Source organism: Hevea brasiliensis, chromosome 16 (genome assembly GCF_030052815.1).
Source record: "Hevea brasiliensis isolate MT/VB/25A 57/8 chromosome 16, ASM3005281v1, whole genome shotgun sequence".
In the NCBI taxonomy this organism is placed as follows: domain Eukaryota; kingdom Viridiplantae; phylum Streptophyta; class Magnoliopsida; order Malpighiales; family Euphorbiaceae; genus Hevea; species Hevea brasiliensis.
The window spans coordinates 43,451,324-43,472,304 of NC_079508.1; the positions used below are offsets into that span (position 1 = coordinate 43,451,324).

At 37.1% G+C, this 20,981-nt stretch overlaps 1 protein-coding gene across 1 annotated transcript; it reads right to left on the bottom strand.

Moving 5' to 3' along the window:
• Window positions 1-919: 919 nt before the first annotated feature.
• On the bottom strand, window positions 920-2,356 carry LOC131174625 (uncharacterized). Its single transcript, XM_058138380.1, has one exon. The coding sequence runs from the start codon at window positions 2,354-2,356 to the stop codon at window positions 920-922; it is 1,437 nt and encodes a 478-aa protein (XP_057994363.1).
• Window positions 2,357-20,981: the final 18,625 nt, after the last annotated feature.

A 20,981-nucleotide genomic window follows, 5' to 3' on the forward strand; every position in this document is an offset into this window, starting at 1 on the left:
ATATTTGATCCTCTAGTGTAGAGTTGAAGGTACCGCATTTGCTGAATGGATCTAGGGCCTTCTTAATAGCATAGTGTATACTGGTTCAATATCCATTACCTGGAATGTCACATTAAAAGTACATGCCCCTATTTGAAGAAGCAAATCAATGTTTCTTCGTGCCATCAAATGCCCTCACAATCATGGAACTTTGGCGTATTCCAGATGGGTCTACCGGGAGCTTTACCAGGGTTGCATTGGGCAAGACATTGAGTGCTGAGCCATTGTCAATTAGAACTTTAGCTACCAAACATCCTTTCCACTTAACTGTCGCATGCAGAGCTTTGGTGTGCTTCAAGCCAGCCAGGTCTATTTCATCTTTTGAGAAAGTGATGAGATTGGATGCCTGAATTTGTCCGACTATCTTTTCAAATTGCCCCAGTGTGATGTCCGGGGTTACAAAGGCCTGGTCTAGAACCTTCTGTAAGGTGTGGCGATGCACTTCCGAGCTTAGTATTAATGACAACAAGGAGATTCGAGCAGGTGTCTTCTTTAATTGTTCAATCACATCGTACTCACTCTGTTTCATGATTTGTAATAGTAGTTCATCTTCTTCCTTCCCACTACTAGATTCCCCCTTCTCTATTACTTTTCCCACCTTTTCCTCAATCTCAGGTGACTATCCTAATTCTACTTTCCCTTTACTTTTCTTTTCCTCAGTGTCATAACACCTCCCACTTTTAGTAATAAATTCTATTTCTAGATTTGGAGAGTCATTTGTTAGGGCAGGTTCTGAGATGAATTAGGGAGCAAAGTCATTAGAGGGACCCGTAGAGGTCATTTTGAAGTGAGCATGAGGGGTGAAACATGGTTTAGGAGTGGTGATGGGTTGAGTGTAGGTATGATTGAGGGTAGAGATGGAAGTACTGCAGGATGCACTCTATGTATAAACTTGGAAATTATAATTCCAAGGCACAACATGGGTATTGGTAACAGGCAGCTGTGGTGGGGTACGTATGATTGTCAAAGGTGGTGCTGGCGGTGTTGATGTGGTGGGAACAGAAAAAAAATCATTTTTGGAGCAGGTCTTGAGATAACTGTAAATTTCACTGAGTGGGAGTGGTAATGGTGGATCAGAATTCCTTGATGGTCTTGGGCCAGGTTGAGGAGCAGGTGGTCTGAAAGGAGTATTTTGGTCAGATGGTCTGGGATTATAGGCAGCTTGGGGAGGATATTGTGAGCGATGATAGTTCGAGAATGGAGGAAGAACATTTGCTACCATTGGAATTTGGGCTGGAGGGTATGGACTTTGGGCTGAGGTGTATGGGTGAAAATTATTTTGTGGTGGTAGGTGAATTTGTTTTGAAATGAACTGTACATCCCCTTCTTTCCTTTTCTCGAAATTAGTAAGCTTTTTCATAGAACTCTCTCCTACTACTTCTTGTAACCTCCCTAATCGGAGATTCGCTTCAATCCTTTCTCCTGTCTGGATGATATCAGAAAAACTGTTAGAAGTATTCCCAATCATTAAATTGAAGTATAGGGCCTTCAGAGTCTCAATGAATAGAGAGCAGAGTTCACTGTCTGTCACTGGAGGATAAACTTCAGCTGCCTTTTCTCTCCACCTCTGGGCATACTCCTTAAAGCTCTCCCTTTTCCTTTGTACCAGGTTTTGGAGGTCTCTCATTATGGGGGCAACATTATAATTGAACTTGTACTGTTTAAAGAAAGCATTAACCAAATCTTTCCAGGAGCGTAATATACTCTTATCCAATTGTATGCACCAATGTAAGGCTGCTTCTGTGAGACTTTTATGGAAGAACTGTACCAAGAGTCTGTCATCTTCTGTGAGAGCGAACATCTTAGCTATGTAAGTGGCTAAGTGGATGCGTGGGTCAGAGTTTCCACTGTATTTGTCGAATTCTGGGACTTTAAATTTTGGTGGCACCACCACATCTGGTACTAATCTCAGCGAAGACACATCGATTGAGCCATATGTATTTAGCCCTTCAATAGCTCTTAGTCTTTTTTCCAGAGCAGATAACTTCTTATTTTCTTTTTCTCTACTTTCCCCTCCTATTGCATGAGCTATTCCCCGAGTCAGAAAATTGGTTGCAGGGTAAACTGAAGGGATTGGTGCTGAAGGATGAGATTCCGCATTCGGGACAGCTTGGTGATAAGAGATAGGAAACTCGCTGCTAGGGAATGTTGGATTGAAGGTAATTGTTGGGTTAGGGATGGGAGTTTGGAAGGTGAAGGAAGTTGAGGCTTGATCATGAAGCTTTTGAGCACGAGTATCAACTGTTGTTGTAAGTGGGGGAATCACTGGTAAATTCAGTTCCGATGCTGGCCGGGTGCTTTCTTTGTTTTGGGACATTTCTCTTTTCATCTTCATTAATTCTGAGATTTGTTCCCTTAATTCTAAAACTTGCCCCTGCAGGTTCTACACTTGTTCTTGCTCTTCAATTATCTTCTTCTCTCAGGATCTTGTTAAGTAAACTTTTCTTGGCATAACTGGTTGCCGGATCGGATTTACTTTGGGGGCAATATTGGTTTCCTATAGAAAGTTGCGTTATCAGTTTTATTTCTACAAATAAACTTACTATGGCCAAAGTTTTGGCTGGTCAAAGGATACTACAGCAAACAATTGCTGAAAATGGTATCTGTCAAGGGTAGATTACATTATCTTTTACAATGGTATCATTCAATAGTCCAACCGTGAATGACGGGGCGTATGCGTGGTTATGATACATGTTCATATAGTGTATAAGTCTTTTCGCATAGCTCTAATGAGGATAAATTCCACCGGAGTTATATTATTCATTTATAAGTTTCAAGGTCCCAGAACATAGTTTTATTATTTGTGAAGCATACATAGTATTATACTATTGCTTAGGCTCAGGAAGGCTCATTAAAATACAATGGCATATTTTGAGATACTCATACAATCTCGTTTCTTATCTCGTAGAGTTGAATGTCTTCAAAGCATATTCGGATTCAAGCAGCAGTTCTTATTTCCCTTATGCTATCATCTTTTCTAATCGGTCGACATTCTCACGCAATTCTTGATAAAGGGTGGCTTGTCTGTCCTTTTCCTTTCTTTCTTTGGCACACTCCTTTGAGATATCATTGATTAATTGTGTCTGATCTTTAAGTTCATGCTTCCTCCTCTTGTTTTCTTGCTTGTTTTCTTCCACCAATATCTCATGATATTCCAGTTTTTCTCGTAATTTGCCATTTTGCATCTCCTTCTCCTTTACTATGCTTTGGAGCGAAGCCTTCTCTTTCACCAACTGGGTTTTTCAGCTCTCATATTCCGTTTCTGTAGCAGTCATTTCCTTTCTAAGTCTCCTTGCTTCCCTTTCCAACGCTTACTCTTGACTTTCTTTTTATGCACTCTTTCAATTGCTGGTTCTCAGTAGTCAAATTTCGAAGAGGGCTACTCGATCTGGTATCACCTCCTTCCAAATAGACTTATTGGCGAGATATATTTTCCCTAGACCTTGCTAGTTTGGAGATTTGATACTCCTTGTCTCTCTCGTTTCTTGATAAGAAATATTCCTCAGTTGTACTTGGCCCTTTAGGTGCTCGTTCCATCAAGATCACCTCTTCCTAGGATTTGCACAAAGCTTTCAATTCGTCTTCTCTATATGGTTCATGATAGAAATGAGTTTGACAGAATCCTTCAATATTAGGAATAAATTGAGTCAAGCTAAATTGCCTCATTATCATAGCTGGGATGTAGCTTGTGCATCCGGTTAGCCCTATCAATGGTACAAAATGATGACCTCTTGTGCTGACCAAGATGGGTTGGCCTGTAGCCCACAACTTCCTCCAACAGTAATTGTGACTACTAAAATTCAGAATCTGCTCTTACCATTGTCATTCATCCTTTCGACTAATTACTAGCTTCACCATCTTTTCAATAATGGGTTGGTCAGAGTACCAGGTCAGACCCTTGGTTTCTAATGGACAAATATGACTGAGGATCCAAAGATACAGCAGCGGGATGCAGCACTTAATGATTCCCTTACCCTGATGACGGTAATATGTCTAGGTCAAGAAAGTCTCGGCAAGAATAGTAGGTATTGGATTGACATTCTGTTTCTCCACCGCCCAAAATAATTCCGTGACGTTATGGGTGACAATTCCCAGAGGTCTGGGGAATAAAACCAGTCCATAAATCCCTAAAGCTAAAACTAACAAAGCTTTATCCTATTTCTTACTCTGAATGTGCTGGTCCAATTGCTTCTTAATGTAGATCCAAGGCCACCCATGCTAGTTCTCCCTTAATGGTTTCTTTTACTCTGGCTTCCTCTGCTGGGACTCCTATTATTTGTGCAAATCGTTTTTTGTTTGTGATCAAGGTGGAGATAAATACGACTCTGAGCTCCATAAGGGATTTCTAGTAGCGTCTGATATTCTTCTACCGTAGGTGTCATGTTGACATCAACTCAACTCAACTAAGCCTTTATCCCAACTCGGCTATATGGATTCGCTTTCTTCATTCTAAATGATTTTGAGTTAAATCCTCAGAAATTTGTAATGCTTCTAGGTCATATTGTATTACTCTCCTCCAAGTCAATTTAAGTCTATCCATTTTTTTCTTTCTATCCTCTAACCTAATGTGCTCTACTTGTCTAACTGGAGCCTCTGTATGTCTATGCTTTACATGACCAAACCAACTCAATCTCCCTTCTCTCAACTTATCCTCAATTGGTACCACTCCTACTTTTTCTCTAATACTCTCATTACGGACTTTATCTAGTCTAGTATGGCCATTCATCCATCTTAACATTCTCATCTCTGCAACTCTTATCTTAGACGCATACGACTCCTTCAATGCCCAACACTCACTACCATATAACATAGCCGGTCGTATGGCTGTATGGTAAAATTTTCCCTTCAACTTACTAGAAATCTTGCTATTACATAAAACTCCTGTGGCACGTCTCCACTTTAACCATCCGGCTTTAATCCTATAACTAAAATCCTCCTCACATCCCCCATCTACTTGAAGGACCGAGCTGAGATATTTAAAGTGATTACTTTGGGGCATGTCTCCCGTGTCGTGTTGACATCATTAAAAGAAAATACCCTATAATTAGGATTCCAAGTAGATAACATGGCCTTTAGTGCCAAAGCCTATGTTTTGACCCGTATCAAGGAGGCAATCTTCCCATATTTCTCCTCGACCTGTATTCGGGCATGATTGGGCAATGATTTCCAACTATTTAAAAAGTCATTGAAACCAACTGTTCTGATCTCAATTTTACTAGGATCTAATGGGGGCAATGGATGGGCTTCTGCTTCTATCTTACTAGTCTGTAAGGATTTCGAGTCATGGATTGATTTGAATCTTTGTTGAGCATCTCGTTTCTGTTTTGAAACATTTTTGGTTGATTGACTCGAAGATGCCATCTTAAAGTTTTTCCTACCCTTGGCAGATACCAATTTTTTAATACCTGTAAAGAAAATAAGGTAGCAGAATAAATTTAGGTAATTTTGAATTATACTACTTGCATGGCCATATTTATACACCTATCAAAGTAGGAAGGTGTTTAGATCATCCTGGCAGTGTGATTCAAAATTACCCTCATGTTATTTAAGAAAAATTTAAAAATATAATTAGAGTAAGGTGAGAGCAAGTACGTCCCTTTTGTCTTAAAATAAGGTAACCGTGACACCGGGTAGGTACTATCTAATAGGATGGTCCTACCTTCAACAATGGCTTATCATAGTCTCTGACTAATGTGATGGTTTAGCTCAAGGTCTAATTTTCTAAAGCCACAGGTCCTCAAATTGTCCCTAATGTAAACAGTAGAGCCCCATTTCATCATTATGATAATGACAGAAAAAATCCACGATTATCACAATAAGTGAAACAAGTTCCAATCTGAGTAGAAGTCTTCACGGATACTAATGGGGTAAAAACCCACGGGTACCGCTACATGACCCTCTCCTACTTCCTACAGGGTAAGAGAGCCTGAGCATAGGGCTAAAGCGTGTGAGGACATCGTGTAGGTGATTAGTGTGTGAAGGGACGTATTTACCTCTTCCTTATTCAAGGAAATTTAGGCGAAGATTACTACAATAAATGAAACAATCAAAACAAATAAAATGGTTAGAGAGAATAAAAATCAAATATTAAAATCTCTGATTCTATAAGTTAACCCCCATAATTACTGACTCATAAGAACACATAATTAAATTTGCTCTTTGGACTTCTAAACCAGAGATTCTGAGTTCAGTTCCCAGTGGAGTCGCTAAGCTATCGCAAGGACTTTGTGGACGCCGAATGATTCTCACCAAAGTGGAAAAAGTGAGGAGTCGTCACTTTAATTTTAAGGAAAAATAAAGAAAACTGCTTATTTAAAAAAAAACCACTTTAAAAACAGAGATTCCAGGTTCGAGGTCCATATACGGGTGGGCAAGATGTTAGGCACCCCACCTCGTCCCTCAACGAGGGTAAGCAGATTTAATGATGTGCTCTTTATAAATTGAGATTGATAATTTAGGGTTAGAATGATGATGTTAATCCTTTGTATGGATAAAAGGAATGTTTAATATTTTACTATTACGGGTTGCCCAAGAACACGAGTGCATGAGATGACCCTTCAGTGAATAGGTATTGTATAATAGGTGTTTTGAGGATTAATATGAATACTGAAGTTGTGATATTTTCAGGGGGAATTTTGCCTTGTAAATATGAGTGTCTTGAGGAGGACTCTCTATCGGGCCTCAACATAATATTCGGGATACTTTGGAAGAACTCTCCCGCAGACCCGTTGTTTAGAACATATAGAGAGTTTTGTAATAAAAGTATTAGGATTAGAAGGGAAAGGACTCTCTCTCGATCTGAAACATTTTATTAGAATTTAGTTGAGAATTCAGGAAAGGACTCTCTCCCGATCTCTTAATATATTTGTTAAACTTCAAGCTAAGAAGTCAGATAAGAACTCTCTCCTGATCTCTTAATATATTTCATTAAAAACTTAAGCTAAGAACTCAGGTAAGAAAACTCTCCCGATCTCTTAATATATTTTATTAAAATTTAGATAAGAACTCGGGTAAAAACTCTCTCCCGATCCCCCATTTTTATAAGAATGACGTTTTATTAGAATTTTAAACTAGGGATTTGGGTAAGGGATCTCTCCTGACCCCTTTCATATTGGAAAAAACTACCGAAGACACAGGAAACCCCTATGAAAGGCTTTTCCTTGTCTATGGGATTTTATAACTGGATGGCAGGCATTGATCCGAACTCCTTACCAATCTTCTACATGATTGCTTTATCGGAACTCTTTGGTTTCAGACTCCATCCCTTTTTTGGTCGCTTACCCGAGGTCTAAACTTTGTCTTGATTTCTGATCCATTGTCTTACCGTCTGGGCTCACTCTAGGACCCGATCTCATAACTTATTTTCTCATTTTGACCCCTTCAGCCTATTCTGACCTTTCAATAACTACTCAAGTCATACTCATTTTCCTATTATTTTCATTTATTTGGACTAAAAAACTACCGTGTCAATACTTCTACCTGTACTCTTTAGAGTATTCACTAATCGTCAATGACTCGAACATTTGTTTTCGAGAGAAATAAGAATGAGGTGACGATAAAAATGAAATTTGCGAATGATAAAAAAAGACAAAGGTAATGATTACAAGCTAACACAACCTATTCTAAGACTCAGTGTGACTAGATACCTTAAAAAAATACTTAAGAAAACGAACCAAGGATATTCAACAAATGACAGGTTAAATGCTTACCTGTGGAAAGTTCGGATGATGGGTGAGCCAACGCCGATATCAGCAAATCTTAGGGAGCTGAAGACTGAGACGGCTGAAAAACTTGAGTTGACCCGAGGTGATGGGGGCGAAGCGGAGTGAAGTTGAGCTCGCAGGGTAATGCACAGATACTGAAAATGAGAATCACAGGATTTAAAGCTCTTTTAAATGAGTTATTTCAGAAAACTAGTTTCTAAAGTTTCTCAAAGCGTTGAGAGCTTCGAATAATAGGCAATAAGACTATATCGAAGTTCAGAGTCTTTCCACGATAATCACCACTCCTGTCACACCCTACTCCTCGTGAGATGTAACATGTTCCCGCAGTACACCTAATGAATTACCTTACTTCACCTACCGGTAACCCATTAAATATACTACAAGGGATTTTAAAATAATTTTCGTTCATTTTGGAATTAGTGGGTAAAATTTTTTTTCAAATATTAAAAACCTTCATTTAGAGTCCAAACATTAATCAAATTTTTGGATATTTAAAATTTCCATAATTTTTACAAAAATTTCAACAGAGTGCCGTCTGTATTTTAAGAAAACAGTTCTTCAAAACCTGAAAATAGAAACACTCCCAATATATTTCTCAATCACAACTCCATTTGCAACCACCAAACTTCAAATTAACAGCAATAGCAACACTTTAATTCAAAATCCAAATTTCAAATCAAGAATTAATATCTCAAAACATTTCATAACTCATGCACATTGCATTTTAAATCATTAATTTACAATCATAAGTTAATTTACAGATGCAAAATCTCAAAAATAATATTATTACAATTTTATCTGTACAATTGCTCAAATTACAGAGATACATATGCATGCTATCATATTTACATCAAACTAAACTACCAGGGTATAGACAATACCAATACAAAAATTCTTCAATTGTGCTCCTCTCTAACTGTAGCAGCTCGTTCTGCTGCTATGTCATTTTCTCTATCTGCGACAGCAAATTAAAGCTATCGCTGAGTATATAAATACTCAGTGGTGCACAATAAAGCATAAAATGCATAATATAAAACATTTATGAACAAATCATCATTCAAAAATCTCATTTTCGCATTTCACAATTTTTTTTTTCTCAAATCACATTTATAACAAATCATAATTTTCAAAGCTTAATATAGCACAACTTCATCAAACAATTTAATAAACACAGTGTTGCCAAATAATAACACAACTTAGGCCATGATATAAAATTTCCAAACATGTCGTGTTGTACACCACAACAAGGCAAACTCACCCCACTAATCAAAATCAATGAGGGAGGTGGCTAGCTAGCTAATGAGTACTCATCCAAACTCACCTCTCAGACTGTAAGGCCAGAGAGGGAGGAAAGTGATCAAAAATCAAACTCACCCCACAAGTGGAGGAGGAACATACTAATATTGCCATGCCAAGTGTAAATTAAAAACAATTTAAATCAAGTTATTCAAATATTTTACGCAATTCACAAATCATATTTCATTATAAACTTTTCATTTACAAAGTAGGCAACACACTATTTTTCAAATAATATTTTCAAAGCCATAACAATCAAAATTATTCACAACATTTATTTCAAGAATTGTCAAGTAGAAACAAGGAATTTTAAATTTATTGTGCACAAACCTGACGTGAGTCGCCTCTAGGCCTTGACTCAGTCCCTTATACCTTCCGGGTCTTTTTTAACTGAAACACAAAATTTATAGTGTTTCAGTATCTTATTTCACAATAAATCCAATAATTAATTCATAAATACTTAATTCTAGCCCCAATATGCTTAAACTAACATTCTTGAAAATTTTCATTTTGGAGTTACTATTCATGGTACTATTCAAGTCAATTTGTTGACTTTCTAAGGCTTAATAGGTATGGAAATTCCAACTTCACCCACATACCACATTTTGGTCACTAAATTTGTTGGTTTTGGTTGTTTACTCAAATTATATGTCTTTTAGGCAATTTTGCAAATTTTCAGTTTTGGTATCTTAAGTTGCACTGTTCCATTGGTCATTTTACTGTTAGAATTTGGCAAAACTTTCTTCATAGAAAATGTTCCCTATTGTCCTAAGTTTATTCTCCTTTTTGAATCACTCCAATTGAAGTTTTGTAGTTCAAGTTATAGCCATTTGAATCATGGCTGCCGGATTGGACTTAACCCAGATTTCTGGGCAAATTTTGGTTCTGGCAGTTTTAGGTCACCAACTTTGGGTGGCCAAATGACTAGGTTAATGGCATAATTTGGATTTGTGTTCTTCATGAAAGTTTTAGGTCTATATCTCATCTGTCCACTGGTAAAATTTCAGGTCATTTAGATCTGTCTAGCTCAAGTTATGGCCAAATGAACAGAGTCAGTTTGTATAGGATAGACTGAGATTTTTCGAATTTGGTCAATTTATTCACTAGGTTTTGGTCACTTTTTGGGCATGCTTCCTAAATGAAAATTGTGTCATTTAGTGTCTATTTTCATTCCCAATTGGTCTCATACCAATTGGACTTATAAATTTTCAATTTTGATCCCTCAGAGGGACCTTGGTCCTGCTGCCAGCAGCATAACCTCATTGAATCCGAATTTGCTTTTGGTTCAAACACTTCTAACACATTTCATTTGGTCACAAATGACCATTTCTCACTTCAAACTAGGTCAAAGACATCATTTACCAATTTCTCACATTTTTGTCTCTAAACCCTAAGTCCAAACCCTAATTCACCAATTTGTTACATTTGTTGAATTCTAAATGCAAATTTAGTTTTCACACACTCAATCACACTTAACTATTTCATAATTTGCATCAAAATCATCCATAGCAAACCCTAACCCTAGATGGACGAAATTCATATTACTCCCCCAACAATTTTTTTCTTTTAATTTTAAGTTAAGATCTAAGTTACCTACACCAAGAACACAAATATTAAACATAAATTTTCAATTTAAATTCACTAACCTTAAACTTTGAATTTCAATCTTCAATTCCACTCCTCTTTCCTTCTTTCTTTCTTGCTCAATCCTCTTCTCAAGTGAGGTTATCAAGTTCTAATGGATTAATTTGGGGTCAAGGTAAGGTTTAGTAAGGGTTTTGAAGCTTGAACTCAAGCTTCAATAGAGTTTCTTCCATGGTAACTTAGTGAAAGGTGGGGCGGCAACTTAGGGAAGGAAGAAGGAATTTTTGGTTTTTTTTTTTTTCTTTTCTTGTATTTTTATCTTATGGAAGACCAAAATATCTAATTAATTAAATATATTAATTATTATATTTATGGCATCATGCATTATGTCATGCATGATGTCATCTCCTTCACTTTTTTATTTTCCCTTTTTTTTCTATTTATTTTTCTATTAGTTCTTTAATTTAATTCTCGACTCTGAAATTTTCTTTTCTCTGATTGTATTTGATAGTTAGGTCAGGAGTCGGCTTTCGGGGTCAATTGACCAAATTGCCCCTCGCCGGTTCAACCCGGTTTGCAAATAATTCAATATCTCTTGTGGCTCCCTGACCTAATTATTTGACTGACTTAATAATTCTTTTTTGTGATTTTCTCTTTTTCACTATGTTCGTAATAGTCCTAAGGACTACAGCGTCACATTTTACGGTTCGAAATTTGAGTTTAAATCGACTTCGTAGTCCTTCCCGAGAAGGTCACCCATCGCTGTGACTCTCGGCTCGTTTAACTTCTTATGTTCTGTTTTTCTTATTTATACTTAACTAATTGGCAATTATTAATTATTTGTGTTTATAGCTTATCTAGTTGTCTTAAGTGTGGTTCTAATCCCCTTAATTGTCCGGACCGGCTCTGGTCACTGTAACAGTGAAATATACCAGGCTATGCAAATAGGGATGTTACAACTCCCTCCTACAGTATTACATGCAGGTATTTATAGGGAATGGGTGCTCAAATGGAGGGTCAGGATCTTATCAGGAGGAGATGAAAGGCCTAAATTCAAAAGGACATAATCTGATGTCTGGGAATTAAAGAGAATCAAAATTGAGGGTTGGTATTCCTTTCAGAATTTCTGTCCTTTTATCCCTCAATCCAACGGTCAAGGGTCTTGCCTTACAAAATGGATCTAAGGCTAGGAACAAAAAGCATCGAATCTGTCATCTGCTTTTGATCCAAAGGCTCCAAATCCATCCTTACAATTATAATCAACGGTGTAGATCAAGATGTATTAGGCTGCTTTAACCATTTGAAATCTGGCGGCTAGGAGTGTGTCCTTAGAAACGAGATGTGTGGCGAGGATTAGATCATGCCTGCAATGCTTTAACTAACTCGGATCTAATGGTGAAGGGAGCTAACTAAAGGTCATGACTAGAAGTTATTCAATTCTCTGAGTTTTCAGATCTCTATAGGTTGTCCCTCGTTTTTCCGATCTTCCCATTGTGACTAACCCATTTCAGGGTTATTATTCCGATCTCTATCTTTTGCATCTAGTCCCTTCTTACTTCCTCATCTGTCTTATTTTCTGATCTCTCCCCTCAATCTGACCTGCATCGGTTAAAGCAATAAATTCTTCAATTACTGATGAGTCCGCTTTGAGTTCTGCATACAATAAATGCCAAGGCCCTATATATATGCTGACGAATTCTTCTTCGCATACCCACAACTCTCTTTCTTTGGTGAATCTTCAATGTTTTATTTCTCAGTGATTAGCTTTTTCGGCAAGGATTCTTCTCACGACAACCACTTTAATCTTTTTTCGAATGTTTTCTTTATTCATCTCTTGAAAATGAGCAATTCCGATGATCAGAGGTTCATGAGGGAATCGTCTGATGACGGTGAAGGAACTGGACTAATTGACCGATCAAGGTCGAAACTGACTACCGTGCCGATCTCGGATCGGCCCATCGGTATGGCTCGTAGACTGATCTTTGATAAGAGGACCGCTAATTTCAATCTTAATATCGATGACTACCTCTTGAAGTTCATTTGGCTCCTCACCATCTCGAGGGTCCCGATTGCAGCTCGGTTCTGATCGATGACATTGAAAATGACACCGCTCAATATCATGAGAGTCATAATCACCCCATCTGAGCTGTACATCTGCCAGTATTTATTGCTGGCTTTCTGATCAAACACATCTTTGATTCAGCCACAAGACTAGGCTTTGACATAGGCTAGCATTCTAGGCTCAGGAGTAGTCTAAGTTAGGTAGAATGTAGTGCTGATTTTGAGAGATCGCCTAAATGATATAATCTGATCTTTGAGAGATCACCCAAATGATGTAATCTGATCTTGAGAGATCGCCCAAAGGATGTAATCTGACCTTTTGGAAATAAAATGAAATCTATTATTAAAATTTGGATCTGTATATTCTTGTTTTATTATTGCATTGGTTATTGTTCCGATCTCTGATAAATGTACTCGATCTGATCCCTAGACGAATCGCCATTTTACTGATCTGTTGGTTCAGAATCCTATTCGATCTGATGATCTTCGTTAACCGATCTCATTTGTCCGACCTTTTACTATGTTTTTGGAATCTTCTTTTGACATGTCATTGAAACGGCCCGGTCCAGCTAACCGATGCATCCCTTGGGGCTTCATGAGAATTTAATGCTTGGGCGGGTATAAATAGGGAGGAGGTTAGCCATTTGTTCCCTTATGTTATTTTCAGGCCTTCCTCTAGCGACTTCGATACTCTCCCTTGTTTTCTAGAGTTTTTCGGCACTGATTTATACTCCGGTAAGAGTTTTGATCTTTTTCTAATTGATTTCACTTTTGTTCTTTAAAAATGAGTGATACCGATGGTCAGAGAGTTGCTAGTCCTCCTTCCATTCATATCTCATAGACATCGGACGAAGGTGAGGTGGCCAGACCGAGTAAGCGACCCGAACCTTCTACAACCACTGTCCCAGCCCATGGTTGGGCAACTAAATAAAAATAAGTGTCTTCTTCAGGGAAAGAGAACTTACCTGTGGACGAGTTGCCATCAGTTCTCAAGGAGACCGATCTCCAGTCCATTAGCCAAGAGTACAACCTTCGAACTAACTCCTTCGAGCTTATCAGATGTCATGGCGATCTCCAAGCTGATCATTTCTTTGAAGAAAATGACTTGATCATGGTATATGAAGAATAATTGAAGGTCGAGCTTCGGTTTCCCCTGAACGAATTCTTTAGAGCCGTTCTAAAGTTCCATCATGTCTGTGTACCCCAAGTGCACCCAAACTCCTAGCGAACTTTGGTGGCTTTCAAAGGTTTATGCTGAGCTCAAAAGCTCGAGCCTACAGTAAACGTCTTTGTTGAGTTGCATAGGCTCGCTCGACGGAAGGACGATGAGTATTGGTTTTTCCAAGCCAAGCCAAATTGCGGGCTTTTCACCGATCTCCCTTCTTCATTGAAGAATTGGAAAAGTTGGTTCTTCATATTGAGGAGTAAGGACCCGAATGGCTTTGAGAGTATCCCGTGTAGTTGGCAGTATCTGATTCCTTCAGTTCCAAAGAAGATCGCCATAAATAAAGACGAGGACGCCATGGTAAAGGAATTGAAGGATCAGGCCGCCACTCACAAGTATTCATGTTTGGATGCGGTTATGGCCGAACTAAAGTGGTGGTTAATGCAAATGATCGCCCATGAGGACTATAAGCTGTAGCTCTTTAACCTTAGACCCGGGATCGGTATAACCTAAATCTTCAGTCTCCTAACTGTAACACCCCAAATTTTTAAATTTATTATTTTGTGAGTAATATTAATGTTTTAATTTTATTTAAATTTTAGGAAATTATTTGAAATTTTTCGAATTTTAGAAATCGGGTTTGATTTTTCGAAAATATAAAACTTTGATGATTTTTAAAAATTAATTTAAAGATCACGTGGCAAAACTAAAAATATATTTGGATTCTATGGATTTTTCTGAGTTTTCTGGAATTTTTTCGGAATTTTTGGACCTCGTTTTTTGTCCCAAGACAGAGTAAAAATTCAATTTCGGGTACCCCGAATCGAACCGGACCGAATCGAATCGGACCAGATCGGACCGACCGAATCGAGCCAGCTCCTTCTTCTTCTTCTTTTTTTTCTTCCCGCACGCGTTTCCTCTTCTCCTCTCTCTCCCATTTTCTCTCTCCTCCCTCACACCCCAGGCTGCGCCGCCGCCTCCCTAGCCTCCCCACCTCGCCAGCGCGCCGCCCGAGTGCCTCCCCACGGCCGGCTATCGTCCCAGGTGGCCGGAAAATGCCCAGGAACTCCTCCCCTGCGCATGCGTGATGCCTTTGCTTCTCGGCCGATCCGGCCACCAATTGGGCTGGGTCTTGTGTCAAACACTATCTACACTTCGAGAGCTTTCCATAGACACTAAGAACACCAAAATCCATCGAGCAATTTGTCCAATTTTTGTCCGGGAAGTTTTAGCCCATTTCGACTTTTGGGCTAGATTTCTCGCAAACCGTGAACCCCACGAGGAAACCAAGAGTACCAGAGTGCTCCACTCGTCGAGAGCTTCGCAGCAATATAAATTTCGAAATTTTTCGATACCGTTTTTCGGTGGGTCTCACGAAACTTCGCAGTATTTTTTCGAGCATTAAATGAGCTTGGAAATTTCTGTAAAAATTTTATACTAACCCCCGTGTTGTGGGCTTCGTGTAGGTACCTTCAATTCTAAAAAATTTGACAGTTGTCCGCGTCTGTGAATTTCCGGCTAGATAAATCGGCTACCGAAAAAGTCTTGGAATTGGATCGAGATTTTAGCTACCTCACTGTTGTCAGATGCCCTGAGCGCGTTCCCGATATTGGAATCAGCATAGGTAAACCCGAACCTTGCTTTTTTGTAATTTTTTAGTGCTTAAATGGGATTAAATATCCATAAAATATTCGTGGTAGCTCAGAAAATTATGATTCTTTTTAAATTAGCCTAGTAATATTGCTAAGGACTGCGGGGAAAAGTTTTAGAATTTTTAGAGTTTATTTGGATAGTTTTTGCAAAAAGGATCAATTATAAGGACTAAACTGTAATTTTATATATTGTGATTGATGACTGTTTGGATGGGCCCAAGAGGGGCTGTGTGATATGATTGAGTTATGGGTGTACAGTTGGTGGATATAGAAGTGTGTTTTAAACCCGTTTGCAGGTTGGGTAGGTCCTAGGTATAGGAGAAACTCTGCTGGATTTTCGGCACGACTTAGAACGTTTTTGATCTTTTTCTTAGTTTGTATTGAGTCAAATTTATTAAATGATTGTAATAAAACTGTCAAGTGAGCCGGGACAGCCTTCTTCCTCCGCTCAGCCGCCACAGTGACTGCTGTCAAGTCTGTGAGTAAAATATTAATTTTAATTGTAATTTCGATATTATTATATGTTCAAGCATGCCCATGCATCACTTATATGTATATATCTATGTAGTTAAACTCTAGGCACGTTTTATGTTGCATTCACAACTGTTAAAGTGTCATGGATGTTGTTGTGGGAATTTGGAGCAGTGTGCGTGCGTTGGCGTAGACACGGGTAGACACGGCTTGAGATCTTCGCTGGGACCCGGTCCTTTGGGGTAGACACGGCTTGAGTTCTTCGCTGGGACCCCGATTTGGTTTATTAAGCGAAAGTCCGGCTTGAGTTATTCGCTGGCACAAGTTAGATTAAAGAGAGCTGTATAGGGGATCAGCTCCTATATATTTATGATTTGACATTACTGGGTGTGTGAGTGCTCCAAATTACCTTTTTGCTGTTATAATGTGAAAATATTGTTGATGTTGCATTTCACTCTACAGGGTGCATTAGCTTTAGATAGTTATAGAGATTATGGTTAAAATTAATATTTTACTCTCTGAGTCGAACGCTCACTCTTGTTCATTATTTTTCAGGCTACAGGAGGATTTTGTTGTGGTTAACCTGCTTTTCTTCTTCGCAGGTTGTTTATTAATGTTTGTGTAATTCTATTAACTCCTAGAATTTTCGCATGTGTTAGAAATATTTATTTGTTTTGGGGACTGTAATATAATTGTCATGTTAGGCCTGTAAACTTATTATTATATGCATATTTGTTGGACTGGATGAGGGAGTTGAGCTCCCATTTATTTTTATGACATTTGAGTATGTAGAGGGTGAGCTGAGCTCCCCAATTGATTATATATTGTGTTTACAGGTCAGGTGAGTCAAAAACTCCCCATTGAAAGGTCCACTTTATGGCCGGACTCTGTCCAGTTGAATTCTTGAAATTGGGCCCAAATGGGCCTTAGAGTTAGGTTAAGGAATAGTTAGGCTTACTACGGGCCTCGGGGACTTTAGGCTGGCCCAGGTCCTAGTGCCGGTCCGACCCATAGGTTGGGTCGTGACACTAACTTTGGTGATCTCACTAACTTATTCTCTGTGCAGGTATGGCAGAAGGCGAGAGTGCGAAGGAGAGCTGTAAGCTAAAAAGGGAGGTCACCCGGAAAGTGCGAGAAATGAAAGTTGCTGCTGCCTCCCAAATTTCAAGGCGAGATTTGGTAGAAGTGTCGAGCTGTTCGTTCTAGAGTAGTCAACCCCAGAGGTAGAGATCGCTCTTCAAGTGCGGAAGGAGGGTCTTCCCGACCAGCCATAAGGACACTCTTTCGTGGTGCTCAAGTCCTTATCCATTCTCTGGAAAAGAATCGCTCAATCAGGAGAATCCTAACTTGGCTAAGGTCCTGGGTGCCACTATCTGTTTTCAGGAAGACCGAAATAGACTGATTCCGAATAGCATTGATGATCTTCTGGCTCAGACGATGAGCTTGGGTTTGGAGAGCATTGTGAAGCAACATATAATTAGAGAAAAGGCCCAACTCTTGACACAGGAGATTCTAAAGGCAGTCTAGGACGCAACTTCCACCAAAGCCCAACTTTCGTCTACTCAGGACCACATCACCCAAATTGAAGATCGGACGAAGTCTTATGAGGATAGGATAGTTGAATTGGAGTGGGAACTTGAAGATGTTCAGGCCTGCCGATCTGCCGATGTCACTCGCCTTACCGAAGAGATCAAAGTGAAAGAAGAAGAGGCCATGGCGAGAGAAGCTAGTGCTTATGTGAATGCTCATGGCTATCTTCTGGCCGAGCTTATGAGGCGCTATCCTGAGGAAGACTTCTCCTGGATGGTGGATCTCGTCCCCAGAGCTGAAGAGGAGAGTGAGGAGGAGCCTGAGAGAGAGAGAGAGAGAATGATAGAACTGATAATGTACTTGGAGAGCAGGTTAGGGAAGACCCTCCTGTCGAATGACTTGTATATTTTTATTTTGAAATGAATATAAGTCTTTTCATGTTCAATTTCTTGATGAGATCAGAAAACATCCAAACCAAATTGCCTGAGTACTTAATCAATTGAATGCGGTTGAACATTAAACCCGAGATTGGTTATTAATTATAAAACATCAAGCCACTCCAAGAGATCGGAAAAACATTACACATGAACATGAGATCGGACGGAGCTATGACCAAATATCGAATGAAACTTTAAAACATTTGAAGAGTGATTTGATAGAATTGTAAAGATTTGAAAATGACTTGAGCTTATTAAGGTCAAAATCATTATTTAGGGATCGGATAGAACCTTAGCTCTGCTTGATGAATGTTTGGAGAATTCGAGCGAGATACCTAATCACAATACCATATGCAGATTTGGAATTTTTAGGTATTTGAACATAAAGGGATCGGAAAGTAATAGCATGCAAGATTGAATGGTCCAGAGATCCAATATCGTTTCGAACACATCGGATAAAGGCCAAGTGATCAGAAAGCAATCTAACTTGAACGTGAGATCGGATTACTCCGAAGACAAGCCATTAGTGAGTTCAAAAAAGCTACCTGTGATCAGGTCATCGGTCGAGAACGGGTAACATGATAAAGTTTCAATTTTAAAAGAACCTTGCATTTGAGGGTCGACCGAAATATGATGTCTACAGGTTATATTATTATTATTATTATTATTATTATTATTATTATTATTATTTGTAATTTTTGTTTTTTTGTTTTTATATTTATATTAATTAATATGATATTCCCAAAATATTTAAGTATTTAAATTTGAAACTCGAACTTCTAGGTATACGGTTTAAAACAGATAGTGCAGTCATAACTAAGATTTAAATGATAGTTTTTTTTTTTTTTTTTTTTTGTATATAGTGGCTTGAATACTGAGTGATTCTCTCAATCGGATGATAAAATCTTAGTAAAATTATAATTCTATCTATAATAAAGGATTATCCCTATCCATATGGGATTCTATATACTACTTTTAATAGAATTCCATCACATGAAATTACACCTCATATGCATTTCTAGTAGCATTTGATAGTCTATTAGATGTCTATGTAAGAAGTTAAAGTTTCCACAATCAAGTATGTTATTCTATAGTCCATTCTATATTTTGCTTAATATCATTATTGACTTAATAATTGGAGAGATTACCCAAGCTAATTCATTCGTCCTCTTGTTTGTTTTGTAGATCTGACTTGCACAAAGATTCTCAACATCATCATTTGACCATTTAACTCTTGATCTTTACATAAAAAGTCACTTATCATCTTCACTTTTAGTTACATCTCATTTAACACATAAACTAGTGTAAATATTTAACTCTAATGATCGGTGAATTATATTAACGCCTTTTAGTGACGTCAACGATTGCGGGAGAATGCTCAAACGTCATCAACGTTGTTCCCCAAGACATTTTTCTCTTTTAGTGATGCGCGATCTGGCAAGACCTCCGGGTGCCCATACTAGTTGTTTCCAACAACCAATGCAAGCGAGGCATGTGCCGATCAACTCCCCTTGGCCCTAACTTCATTCCCCGATCAACGATGCTTAATCTGGTGAAGTTTTTTTGACGATGAGAAGAAAGGAGGGAGAATTAAAATAATTATTGTAATTTAGTTAATTTTATAATTATAAAAATTTTATAATAATATTTTATCATCTCTCCTGATTGAGCATGTATTCATTTGTTTTGCTAATTAGAATTTTATTAATAGGTATACTTTTATAAAATTTAAATGTCAAAGAGATGTAACTAATAATAAATGTGTCAATTGACTTTTCATATAAAGATAAAGATTTAAGTAGTTACACTTTTATAAAGCATGCAGCTACATGTGAGGTGTAAAAATGCTTTTAACCTTTCTAAGTATAATGTGCTTGAAATGTAACATGAATCTCTACAACTAAAAGTAACATGCATAACACATATTTACAACCATTAGTTCTATTTATCGTACATTGCATGTTATTTATATTTATTATACATATTTATAATTTAATTTATATATATATATATATATATATATATATATATATATATATATATATATATTAATATTACACATAATTTGAATCACTAAAAATTTGAAAGGATATAAAAATAATAATATAAAATAATATAATGTACATGAGTTTTTGGTTTCTTTTATAATATTATTAATCAGATCTATTGGCTTTAGCATATAAGGTTCACTACAATATTTAAATTATTAACATCATGTGTACGAATGGTTTTATATAATTTTTTAATTATAAGTATTTTATTTTTTTAGATAATATTTACAATCTAACTGCATGAATGGTGAAGTAATGAAATTTTTTAAATATTAAAAAATAAAATTTAAACTAATACTATTAATAATTTTGATAATATTAATAATATTATCTTATTATTAGATTTTAATTACTCACTTAGATGAGAATATATTATTATTATTAATATTAGATTTTGATTACTTATTATAATAATAATAATAATTTTTTATTACTATTATAGATCTCACTTTTATTTTTTTTTTTTTTTAATTAATTTAATTATTTATTTTTTATCCTTTATAAATATAATGTGATTAAGCTCACGGTGATGACAATGATCACTATAATTAATTCTTTTATTGATATGAGTCCATTTCACTATATTCAGTGTTCCTGCCATAGCACATGTTGATTTTAAGCAATGGTAGCTTAATTTTATCAAGATGAATAACATATAGGTTGTTACATATCTATATCTTCATTTTTTTTATTGTTACATAAATAAAAGCTTGAAAACGTAATATTCATTTTTAATGCATGAATAAAAGCTTTAAAATTATTTTTTTTTATTTTCAATAATATCCCATTTGATTCGAATCAATTTAATCAGTCTCTCTCTGTTTGAAAATTAAAATTTTATAAAATTTTAATTTAATTAATTTCTTTTTTATTAATTTTTAAATATAAAATAATAAAACTTAATTCTTTTTAATAAACAAAATTTAATTGGGGGAGTAGTATATAATTGAATTTGAGACAAATTCATATTT